General features: G+C 35.7%; 1 protein-coding gene across 1 annotated transcript in view; it reads right to left on the reverse strand.

Annotated features, from left to right (window-relative positions):
* Positions 1–990: 990 nt before the first annotated feature.
* LOC140159359 (pregnancy zone protein-like) overlaps positions 991–13277 on the reverse strand; it is a 35225-nt gene continuing 22938 nt past the window's right edge. Inside the window, exons 20-24 of the mRNA XM_072182806.1 lie at positions 10857–11021; positions 9834–10001; positions 7093–7158; positions 5358–5489; positions 991–4542 (exon numbers count right to left, since the gene is read on the reverse strand). Coding sequence (XP_072038907.1) covers positions 4391–4542; positions 5358–5489; positions 7093–7158; positions 9834–10001; positions 10857–11021 — 683 coding nt within the window. The 3' untranslated portion in view covers positions 991–4390. The remainder of the gene's footprint in view (positions 4543–5357; positions 5490–7092; positions 7159–9833; positions 10002–10856; positions 11022–13277) is intronic.

Genomic DNA, 13277 nt, shown 5'->3' on the forward strand with positions numbered 1-13277 from the left:
GAATTGAGCAATGTAATTTTTGCTAAAGGTCACTACCATTCGCAAGATGCTGCGAACTACTTTTTTTTTGCTGCTTCGACCAACAATTCATCGTATAACTTTAAAAACGTTGTTTATCCCGGAGAAAAGCTTGTAAATTTATCGACCAGCACTTATTGCTTTATGGTGCAAGAATCAAATAACACAGGGCTCACAGTAAAAGCTGATCAGAAAAGGTGGTCAGAAAAATGGTGGTCAGGTTTAAGGTTATGGAAATTCCCCTTTGCCAAGAGCGTTATACAATACATGTCCACCGAAATATATAAAGGGAAAGATATCTGACATATCTGGAATTGCAATTTTGTGTAAGGGAGATCTGTGTTGTATCATCACCAAATACAAAATATCAGCATAGCAAAATAGGATGATGAACAAAACACAAACAAACAAACAAACAAACAAGACCATGCAGGACATAATCTGAACAAGTTGTTCAAGTTAATGCAGAGGGACACATTAATCATAAGCAAAATAATAACAAGGACAGCAGAACACACTGGGATTTTAAGGCCCATACAGACTCTGAATATATGTTATGTATGTCTGGTGGAATCCTATAAACATTCGGAGTCTGTATGGGCCTTAAAATCCCAGTGTGTTCTGCTTTCCTTGTTATTATTTTGCTTATGATTAATGTGTCCCCTTACATTACAAGACGGATGCAGGGCTGGTCGTCGGAGCCCTAGAGAAATGGATGAATCTCAACATATCATATTCGAGAATATCAAAATATGGGGTTTGAGTTCCTGTCCAAAGCGCTAAAAAGTAAATAATGGCTATACAATAGGATATAATCGTTTTTACACCAAAAAGGCATTTTCTACTGAGTAAGACTTAAAACCAAACATATAATACATTAAATAAAATCGACTCAAATAATTCAGAGTTAACGCGTAGTTATGCAAGAGAGACCCATGTTACCAATAAGTATTTAATAAGTAAGGACACACATTTCATACCGGATTTAATGTTTTTATTGGTTTGAGTTTATACATGGTTACAAAATATGTAATCAAGCACGGTTGTATGAAGAATACAAGGCATGGATCTTACTTCAATAGTATGTTATGGATGAATTCGTCAATGCTCAACTATTATAGGACAGCCATTTTGGTTTTCTCATACTGCTGAACTCAATATAACAACAAACCGTCCCTTCGTATAATAGAGGGCGGGCGACGTAATCGATTGTTGGCAGTGCAAAGCCGGTTTTGATACGGTCGCTACAGCACGTCATGGGTTTTATATGAACGGTTTATGGTAATTTTTGATTCGGCAGTATGCGGAAATCGGGCTATTCCAGTTGAAATCCATACACCCCCTATGGAAGACTTGATCTTGATGTCCCACACAGGGAGTGTAGAGTCACCAAAGTGGGAGATTATGATGCCTTCCATAGGGGGTGTATGGATTTCAACTGGAATAGCCCATTATGACAATGTAGCCAAATTCCTGATTGTATCGACATTAATTTTACTTTGGCCACGTTCATTATACTTAAGTACATTATGTAGGTTTTTGAGTTAGTTTTGTAATCAATTTAGTCCAATCTATAATTAGGGAATAGGGAAATCGTATCCGAGTTTGTTATGCTGTGCTTGCGTATAATTTGCAAAAAACGAATAACAAATTGTCAATTTCTAAATATACTTAAATAATTTAAACGCGACATAGTTAATTTAAACAAAAAAAGCTTTGCTTCACAGAGTTTGTTAAATGCATAAATCGAGTGATTTATAGACGAATCCAACGAGCCAAGTCATGGCCAGGATTTGGTCGGCCATTACTGGGTCCCCGGCGCACCAAGCTGGTGTTGTGACTTCCCAATTGGGTGGATTAAAGCCGCTTAAAAATCGATGTTATATTGTATTGTGTTGTAAACTGTCATCATTCTTTCTTTTGTCTACGTGTAACACGGGTGATGGAATGGAGTTTAAAATTCCCGCCAAGGAAGCATCATTTCACATTTCAGGTGAGATATACTCAGCGGGGACCCAGCTATGGCTGACCCTGAGGTGCAGGAATGCGTAAAATTGGATTCGTTTATAGAACACTATCAAGGAAAATTAGTATTGAAAACTATTTATGCATATGGCCCACATAATAGTTGAACAGAGACTATGTATTAAAACATTGTTTTTATTACAAATATAGCTTTGCCCTTCAAAATAATAGAATTTAACTATGCACCATTTTTAAATGTGAATTTTTAAGCTGACAGTAGTTAGTCTTTTAGGTAAAATTCTTCATCAGGCGTCAAGAACTTAAGATGAGACAATAAATCTTATAAACATGTTATTCTATCATCTGCTAGTTTGGAATGTTTTTTTTAAAATTTAGAACTGTTTATGTCGTTTAGGGCAAAACGATGGTACATGCTTAAATTTGTTTATTTTGGAAGAGCTCTTAAACCCACTATTTTATACAGAAATAATGAACAAGATAGCAAAGATTTTATTAGTGACGAAATGACACCAAAATTACAATTTTGTATGTAATACACTGAAAAGGCATTACGTTTCACTACCTGAAGAGAATTGATCAAAAATTGACTTCCCTCCTGAGGTTAGAATCTGTCAATGAATTGACCAGATCACCAGGCTGTCATTATAGCTAGAGGCAGTATATAACACAAATGGGTTAATGAGTTACATAAAATGACCTTGTATGGTATTTAGGTCCCAAGAAGTGAGTTTTGCCTGATCCCTAACTATAAGAGTTATTACCGTCGATTTGGTTGAAAAAGGAGGTGAGACATGATCAATTCTGTTCAGGCAGTGAAACCTAATGGAATTATTCCGTACATAAATCATCTAAAGTGTGTGTTTGAAATAGAAATTTCTACTTACATACACTAGGATCCACAGCATGCTCATCTAATCAGGGCACAGTTCTTTAACCCCAATACATTTGTATATTCATTGAATGACCTCTGAAAATTGGGTACAAAAACTCATACCCTGCAACTTGAGGTCAAATGTTGCACTATGATTGTTTAATTGAGGTTATTGAACTATGTCATTGGGATGAGGCCATTGTGGTCCATAGTGATATTTTACCTTTGTTATTACCTAATGATTTATATCACTACAAATATACATCTTATATTTCCCAAATTAATGATAATTGCAATTTTATGCCAAAATGTCCATTCGAAAATAGATTTTCTACGTATATACCTATACAAACATTTTACATTATATTACCTAATAATTTTTCAAATGCGAGTAGTTTTTCACAATGTAGGCTTAATTTGATTCAACTAAATTGAGTGGTTAGGAATAACACTGCATGGTTCTTTGCTCTAGTTCTAGGAAGGCACTGTTAATATCATCGGTTATTTAGGTTCTGTTTGGAAATAATTATTTTAATGTGAAAAGTTTTCCTTCCTATGTTAATCTTTAGATAATTATGTTTATGCAAAATAAATCTTGTTTGAGAAATTTTAACTCTATACTTCGATAGGTTTATTACGGTCTAAGACCGCTTCAGGCCCTTAGCTAGAACTTGTTTGTTTGTTTGTTTGTTATACAGGGTGTATCAAAAAATTTGGTACCCAACAACTTTAGTGTTTCTTCCAAATTCAACATTAGATCAGCTTGAAATGACTACAATTGGTAGGTTTATAACCTTTTACCATATAAGCAAATGAGGTGGATATTATACTGTGTTTTGAAGTGTCAGCCTTGGTCATACGCACTGGATATTGATGAGTACCAATCTTTTTGATACACCCTGTAGGGGGATTGTGGAATTCCAAAACGTGGCCCTCTTTCGCTTACATGCAAAAGGTGGACTTAACTTTGAACCCCTACAAATTAACTTTTCGGGCTGATGAGAACGGTTTAACATGAAAAGTGGTCCATTTGTTGATTTTATTTGTAATATCTTCTTGGACATATTTTTACACTCCTCCCTGAAAATTCCGATCTTTTTGTCAATTTGTCACCCCCAGCTCACTGGCTACGGGCCCGGTTTGCTTATTTTAAATTTTTAACATTAGTTTGCTCTATTATTACATTTATTATACATTTACAGTCATTTACCGGTTTATATGCATTAAATTTAAATCTTTATAACATCTTAGAAACTTCTTTTAATTGGTCTAATATTTTATCAGAAGGAGAATAGTATATTTTAAATCAATGACTTCATCAAGTTAGACTTTAAGCTTTCTATATTTGTGTCGAATACTCAAAATTAATTCATTAATTTTAGACAAACAGTGTTATATTCTTTTAAATTTAACTTCATGATTATTATTCTTTGATTATATTTGAACACGCAGTTCTTATAATGAGAGACAAAGTATATTATATTAAAGTGTTTTCGAAAATTGCGAGATTTGATCCTATTTTTTGGCGGAACACAATTTGGGCAATTTTTCTAAAGCTGTTTGAATAGCGGGTGTATATTTCAGAATAATTGTGTTTCCTCCTAATATCAGTCTGTTTTCATCCAAATCAAGATCTTTGTTGTTAAACATCAGCAATACTAAGCTCTCTGCGAAGAAATAGTAGAAAAATAATATTTATTTTTTATTTTTTTATTTATTAGACTTCATCACTGGTACATATAAAATCATTGCAAATCAAAATATTGGAAAATACAAATATAGAAGCTTTAAAAAAAAACATGTTAAAAGACCAGCGAATAGGCTGGGATAAACAGGTATAAATTCACCTCTAGAACCATCCCACCTAGGAAATAATCAAATGATTATTTGATTTAAATGCAGTTTACAACTGTTTTATAGATCTGCCATTGTAGTTGCGCTCATGGCTAAATTGACAACAGGAAAAAGAGCCGGGACAGATTTTGCACAAAATTGACAGAAAAAATGGCAATTTTTGTAATTTGTAACTAGTTTTCACCGGGAGTTTAGGTGAAAGTCCTCCTATAAGACTACAAATACGACAATTATTGTACCAGAAATGACTTTTGAAAGTTAAAAAGTAATTTTTTGTTCTACTTTTCATCAAAAATTATTGACCTTTTACACCAAATAAAAAATACCACGTACCGGTATACACTGAATAACATCAATTCATGTGTGAATGTACCGTTTCTGTGCTATGTTTTTCTCGGCTGATAAATTTTTGAAGGTATTTCGTTTTATACCGAAAGTGACCCCTTAATGACCTTTGACCCTAAAAAAAAACACCACATATACACTGGCTAACCACAATTCATATGTGAACATACCGTCACTGTGCTATGTTTTTCTTAGCTAATACATTTTTGAAAGTATTTCATTTTATGCCGGAAGTGACCCCTTAATGACCTTTGACCCCAAATCTGGCTGTGTAAGTACTTACTCGTGTGACACACTGGGCATTCACAGGTCGGCTTCATGACCCTTTTGACGTCTGGAAGGTGGATTTTCTTGTTGTTTTGCATGTTTCTCGAGATCTTTATTCCATCGTCTTTTAACAATCTGCCAGTGATAACTAGATTTACGAAAATAAAAACGGTGTTATCTATCTAAGGCGACGAAAAAAGAAAACTCTGTTCTACGGGCCCGGCCAATCCAGATTTTGAACATTGGGAAAAAACTTCCTGTACAAATGAATCCCGACCCAAATTTTTGAAATTTCAGGAACAAATATTTTTTTGTATTTTCTCAAATTGCAAATTATTTACAGATTTTAGTGATTTTTGGGTAATTTCCAAAAAAAACAAAAAAGGCCGACCGACCGACACTACTTGAAAGGCCGCCCGCCCGTAGAACAGGGTTTTTTTTTTGTTCGTCGCCTAATGTAGATATATAGGCCCGATGATATTTTATTAAAGGTATTAAACATTTCGTGATTTTTTAGCGATATCCTCTATATTTTGATACACTTTAAATTTTGCAACGGATAATATAATAGTTGTGAACAAATGGTTGAACCGTATGTTGCACTGTCTTGATGCTACGTACTTCGAATAAACCTGTGTACATAGTGACAATGTAAATCCAATAAAACAGCCATATGTGTCAATTCTCGCTATTCGCAATAAGGGCGCCGCCAGCGGATTTTGCGATGTAATCGTGATGTATCATGGGAAAAGGTCGACATCAAGTCCGCGCAATACGAATATTACCATGCTATTACATAGGAACACGTGACAATATTTTTTTTGTTTTTTTATATAAAGGTGTTACACGCGAATCGATATTTAATAATACTTAATAATGTGATTTGAAATGTGCACATTTAATTTTTTCTCTATCGATTTGCGTGTAATACCGTTATATTGACAAACTAAAAAATATTGTCACGTGTTCCTATGTGATAGCATGGTAATATTCGTATTGCGGACTTGATGTCGACCTTTTCCCATGATACATCACGATTTTCCCATGATACATCACGATTACATCGCAAACCGCTGGCGGCGCCCTTATTGCGAATAGCGAGAATTGTCTTTTGGAAAAGGGCTCGTAATTGGTAAAACAATTTCTTTCACTAACCCGTACATGGTGTAATTTGTATAAAGAGCAAAGAAATTGTCTTCGAACAATTACGAGCCCTTTACCAAAAAAATTAATTTTGACACATATGGCCATTTTTAAATGGTAATTAAAATGGTAATTATATCATATAAGCACTGCATGTACACATGTTTATTTAAAGTACGTAGCATCAAGAGAGTGCAACAAACGGTTCAACCATTTGTTCACAACTACATTAACCGTTGCAAAATTTAGAGTGCAGATACACACAAAAATAGCTTATTTTCAAACTTTCAGTTGATTCAGGTATTGAATATGCAAAAGTTTCGCATAATTGCATAGAATTACAATGCCCTCTTCCAGTCCTCCCACAGTCATTTTCATCGACTTCAAGAAAGCTTTTGATTCCATTAGCAGTAAGGTTTTATTATTAGTGCTGGGACATTATGGAATACTAGAAGTAACTGGATTCCTTGCCCTATAATATACATAACTTTTGTTACCAGTGTGTTATCATTTTTTGAGAAAAATGCAAAAAATAGTCACAAATTTATCAGGGGGTGTAGTACCACCTTAACCTAAAACTTTTTGAATCATAATGATACCTCACTTACCAAAATCGTATTTACAGAACGATTCAGCGGGTACATCAGGGAGATGGGAAAGGCACATAGGGCAAGCTGCAATTAAAATAAATAATCGAAACAAAGAGTCGATTACAAAGAGTCGTATTACTTTGAATGCAAAATTCCAGCAGAATGATTTTTCTATTGCCATTTTATTCAATTACAACAACTATCCAGTGCACTATCAAAGTATTTATTTATTTATTTATTTATTTATTTATTTATTTATTTATTTATTTATTTTATTTTATTTATTTATTTACAGCATTCTACAAATACAAATACTCAATATTTTCAAACAATAACTTGAAGGGGTGTCTAAAATACCAAAAAAAAAGAGAAAATACAAAAACATGCCAATCACATACCACGAAATAATAAAAAGAGGGAAAACGTGCATGAACTGGTGATTAACAGCCAACTTAAAGGACTTCTTGAAGCATTGGCTTCTGTTTAATAATTTCAAAGAATTATGGTGGGGTAAATTATTTGAAAAGTGACACGGAGCAACACGGCATGCAAATCTCTGTGTGGCCTCAAGCCGGTTTTTTATGTTTGAAGCCTGGTTGAAGGTATACAGGGATGTGCCACGGTATTGGGGTACCTTTTCAGCAATTTTGGTATATCGATGGGTGTGTTTTCAATGGAGACCAAAAATAGCAGAAAGTACTATGGTATAGAGAAAGTCTGCGTGGCACATCCCCGGAAATTTTTTTGAAGACCCCCAGGCAAAATATATTGAGCAAAAGTGCCCCTAAAAGCGCCCAATTAGGGCAAATTTGGGTGTATTTTGGCTGTTTTTGTGAAAAATTGGTATACTGATGGCTGGCAAAAATAGCAGAAAGTACTATGGTATAGAGAAAGTCTGCGTGGCACATCCCCGGAAATTTTTTTCGAAGACCCCCCAGGCAAAATATATATAAAAAGAAATATTATAATCTATTACCCTGAATCATTACAATCTATTATGCTACTAAAAACCCAAACATCATATTTTGTTATCTTCTCAAACATGTTAAACATACTGCAGTTACTGCCCGTTTTCCTATACACAATACACAGTGCTCTCACCATTGAGCTGTGACCTGTACAAATCGTGCCATGTTAGAAGTATAGGCATTTGCCTAGTTAACGTCAATGTGTGAAAAATAACCGGCCAATATTAAAAGTACTCTCAAAAACTTCTAGCAAATATATTTCTCTAACACGACCTAAAATTACAGCTAGGTTAGATGTTCAGAAATATTCGTACTTTGGTAAAATAGTGAGTGAGGGCAAGGCATAGATAGCCAACTCCCGTGTTAATTGAATGGAGATTTGACCGAAAATTTTGGTAAACGGACCGCTCACTTCTGAAGAATGCCACACGAAAACGGTACAAGCTACATTTAAAGTACTCTCTGTTCGATCATCATGATGAGTTTCTTATATAGTATGCCGAAATTGGGTACTGTAGGTGATTGATAAAGGGTCGTACTTCGCTGATGAGTAAGTGACAGTGAACATGAAAATCAGCGCCCATAACCCAAGTTAGTAACTAGTTAGTGGAGGCCGTCGCGGGACTGATTATTGATTATTGAAGTGCTTTATTTGGTCATGAGAGCGCGATTTAGGGGGAGAAAAAAACCCGGGACACTTTTGGAGACATCATCATCATCATCATCATCATCATCATCATCATCATCATCATCATCATCACTTTCTACATTTTTTCTAAACAACATAGGCCTACTGTTTTAATAAGAATTTTTTCTTAAAATGCATTTAACAACTATAATTATTGTTTAGAGCGTGATGAAATAAAACATCACGATTTTCATCACAAAACAAGCATAATGCATAAGAAATCGTTTGTTTTAGAGCGTGATGAAATAAAACATTACGATTTTCATCACAAAACAAAGTAATAGGCCTACAAAAGAAATAAATGTGTCGAGAGTGATTAAATAAAACATCACGATTTTTTCGTGAGTGATGAAATAAAACATCACGATTTCCATCACGAAACAAAGTAATACATTAAGAAATCGTTTGTTTTAGAGCGTGATGAAATAAAACATCGCGATTTTCATCACAAAACAAAGTAATAGGCCTACAAAAGAAATAAATGTGTCGAGAGTGATTAAATAAAACATCACGATTTTCATCACGGAACAAAGTAATACATAAGACATCGTTTGTTTGATTGCAATCAACCGCGACAGTTCGTCTCACACACATAACAATGCACTGCGATCAAATAGGTTGATGACAACATTTGATTAAATGGACTGCACTGCGCCATGATTACGGTGAAGGACACCGGTTCAAATCCTTTGTTTGGAGCATGGAGCCAATCAATAATTTCACGCACAGCCTCTATGCAAATTAGAGTTTACACACGCTGCAGCTGGGGTGATCGATCGAAGCTGGTTGCCGTTAGTGATCGAATGCATGAGCTTATTTGCTTTACTGAATCGATTTACTGGATTAATTTCCTGTTAACTGGGTTTAATGACACAAAGGTCGAATCGGGTTTGCCGTGAACCATAAGTGCATCATGAGTGCTTGAAATGACCGGAAATAGGCTTCAAAAAGCCTCAAGAAATCAGAACTCTCCTGGCCCACCGAAGAGGTCGACCACGTGTCGTGTGAAGCCCCGCTTCCTTCGTTACAGAAGGGGGATGATATTGAAATGCGTAGAACCATGCATAATGATATTTTAAAATCGGATATCCTCAGAAACTTACGATTAAGTTCGCTCGGCAGATAGCATTGGCCACATTTTTTTGGTCCGGTGCAGCATTTTTTGACTCCTTCACAATCTTCATCGCTGTTGCATTGATCCTCACACAATTTTATGCTATTTTTGGGACTGGGGTTCACAAAAGGACAACTTCCGAACCTTTGTTCCGCAGCTTAAAATAAATAATGAAACAAAAAATACGTTATTAATAATTAATAATACAAATGTGTCTAAACAGTAACGAAATACCTTGAAAATACCATTTCTTGTGTTATACAGTCTTGATTTTTCAGAAATATGGGGTATTTTTTTAACGAAGGTCTGTATATATATTAATTGTGGTGTGTCGGGAGATGGTTTCAAATAATATTTTTACAAAAATGTGCTTTTCATGAGTTAATATGGGCGGGAAGAACCTCGTATGTACTTTTGGCCCTTGAACATGGATAAAGCCTTGTAGGTATAAACTTTATATTGAAGAGGTTGCTTCATCCATGTTCAAGGGCCAAAAGTACATGCAGGAAACACCTCATATTTACTTTTGGCCCTCGAAAATGGATAAAGCCTTGTAGGTGTACGTGTAGACTTTATATTGAATGATTTGCTTCATCCATGTTCAAGGGCAAAAAGTACATATGTGACTCCTCGCCACAACTGAGCCCGGATGTCGCCAGTGCCACTATTGAGATATGCTCCATCGAACTTAACAATAAACAATAGGAAAGAAAGGATTTATTGACTGTTTCATTGATTTTTCACTACTTAAATGTCAAGTACTATAGACATGATATACATCATTTTAAAGCTAATTTCAAGCAGAATATTTTGGTTGAATATCTCAAAAATGATGATTGGCAACATCCGGGCTCAGTTGTGGCGAGGAGTCACATATGAGGTTTTTCCCGCCCAGTGACGATATTATGTTGTCCATAATGTACTGAATTTACCTCAAATGGCTGATTTTGGGGGTGTAAAATTTCGGAATTTATGCAATATTGTTCAGATATTATCAAATTTAAATACTTACCAGGTTTTTCAAGTCCAATTGGTAGCATACACATATGACCACACCCGTTGCTACAGCATTTGTGAGTCTGTCCTTCACATGAATCGTCATCACGGCACAATTCTACACATATTCCAACCATACCATCTACATTTGGACATAGTCCTGGCCTGGGGTCATTCTCATCTGCATCGTATGTAAACAATATATTTAAATTACCCGTTTATTTTTTTCCTCAAAACAATTAAAGTAGAAACTGAAATTAGGCGAAATCATTACGTTTTGTTACCTGGAGAGATTTGATCATGTCTCACCTCCTTTTCAACCAAATCGACGGTAATAACTTGTAGTGAGGGATCAACATTCGCCTCAGGCAAAACTCACATCCTGGGAACCACATACCACACAAGGTAACCCATTGACCCATGTGTGCCACGTACTGCCTCTAGCTATATTGACAGCCTGTAGTTTTTTTTGATCAATGCTCTTCAGGTATTGAAACGTAATGTACAACTGCGGAAGTTTATTCGTGAACATTAATGACTTGGCATGCTTGACCAGGTCATTCATCAATGACCTGACCAGTTTTGCTGGAATATTGTTTGTTTTAGCCTTCAAGTTGTCACAGTCCTTTCTTAAATATATTTTTTAGTTCATGACGTGGACATGTTTTGCTTATTTTTTTTATTAGTATCATCATGTGAAGTGTATAATGTTGCAGCGTAAAATGCATTCAAGTTGCAGCAGAAACCATTTTTACGAGGGGCGGTCAATAAGTTCGTAGAACAAGGTACTTGAAAGAATACTAGCCAAATTTTTTCTATCTCACTCTTGAATATGGTCAATGCATACCTCAATGCACCCGTCGCAATTTTTCTTGAAACTTCTATGTCAACAAAATGGACGTCTACCGATTGCGCCATGAGCCACTCTTCAGTGAAGGCTCCCAGCATTGATCACCAGCAAATTTTATATTATGAAGGTAGGACCTAAAAAATTATAAATAGATTTCACTAACTGGAGGCCATGCCTGGACCAAAATATGGTTACTTTAGTTAAATGACTCCTCTGTCGTGAATGGCAGCTTGACAAACCGAGAATAGGGTACAGGACACAATCCGAGAACAGATCCATTCCTATACCACCAACCTTCTTCACATGATGGCTTGCCATGCCTCAATGTTATCAAAATTGTATATATGCCTATGATTGTTGATTTCGCAAATGATCTGTCATCAAGAATCCCCCTGAATCTCAGAAAACAACGATGAAATCCTTCCACTATGGTGGCCGAGTGATGATATTCCTAGGGGTGGAAGATCCAGGCGCTTCCACTGAATGGACTCATAATTCCAGTGATTAATATTAGTATGTTTTATCACCTTTAGCCAAATATTATTGAACTTGGTCCTGGTCCTCATTCTACATGTTCTAAGAAGATGTGGACTTGAATATGCAACTACACTAAGCCAAAAAAGAAACTTATAATTTTTCACAAGGTCGTATCTTAAAATCCTGTCCATCAAAATTAACCAAAATGACACACATGATTGCCTCAATACTCCACTTTAAACACATGTCAATAACCAAAAGCAGTTGTCCAACTGACACAATAGCAAAATGCAGTGATATGGAACAGCTTCCTGGACTACATTCACAGCCCTATTGGCACCAAGCAAACGAAATCTGTGAGAACGGCATCTTGAATCACAGGTCACAAACTTACCAGGATCATTATGTCACATGTCCAAGCAAATAATGAAGTCCTTTAGTAACGGGTATGTCCACCGTGCGCTTGCACGCATGCTGTGCACCTGCTTCTCATGCTTCCAACCAAGTTCCTGATGATATCCTGGGGAAGATTGCCCCATGCTTCCCGTTACTAAAGGACTTCATTATTTGTTTGGACATGTGACATGATGATCCTGGTAAGTTTGATTTGACTCTCTTTAATGTTTTTAACTTAATGTTGTTAAAATTGTTGGCTGTGACCTGTGATTCAAGATCATTCTCACAGATTTCTTTTGCTGGGTGCCAATAGGGCTGTGAATGTGGTCCAGGAAGTTGTTCCATATCAGTGCATTTTTGTGTCAGTTGGCCAACTGATTGGTTGCTGACATGTGTTTTGAGTAGAGTATTGAGGCAATCCTGTGTGTAATTTTAGTTAATTTTGATAGACAGGATTTTAAGATATGACCTTGTGAAAAATTATAAGTTTCTTTTTTGGCTTAGTGTAGTATCAATTTTGTGCATGGATATTCTGGGACTCCATCTAGAAGACACCCTGGAACACCCAAATGTTAATGGATTTATGTTGAAATTTATGTTGAAAACATTTTCATACGAGTTGTCATATTTTCATCTTTCTTCTTTGGTTCTTAATTCATTATTAATGCCACTGTACAAGCACGCATATCATTAGTCGTGACGTCAGCAAGTCCT

Source organism: Amphiura filiformis, chromosome 8, assembly GCF_039555335.1.
Source record: "Amphiura filiformis chromosome 8, Afil_fr2py, whole genome shotgun sequence".
NCBI lineage: Eukaryota > Metazoa > Echinodermata > Ophiuroidea > Amphilepidida > Amphiuridae > Amphiura > Amphiura filiformis.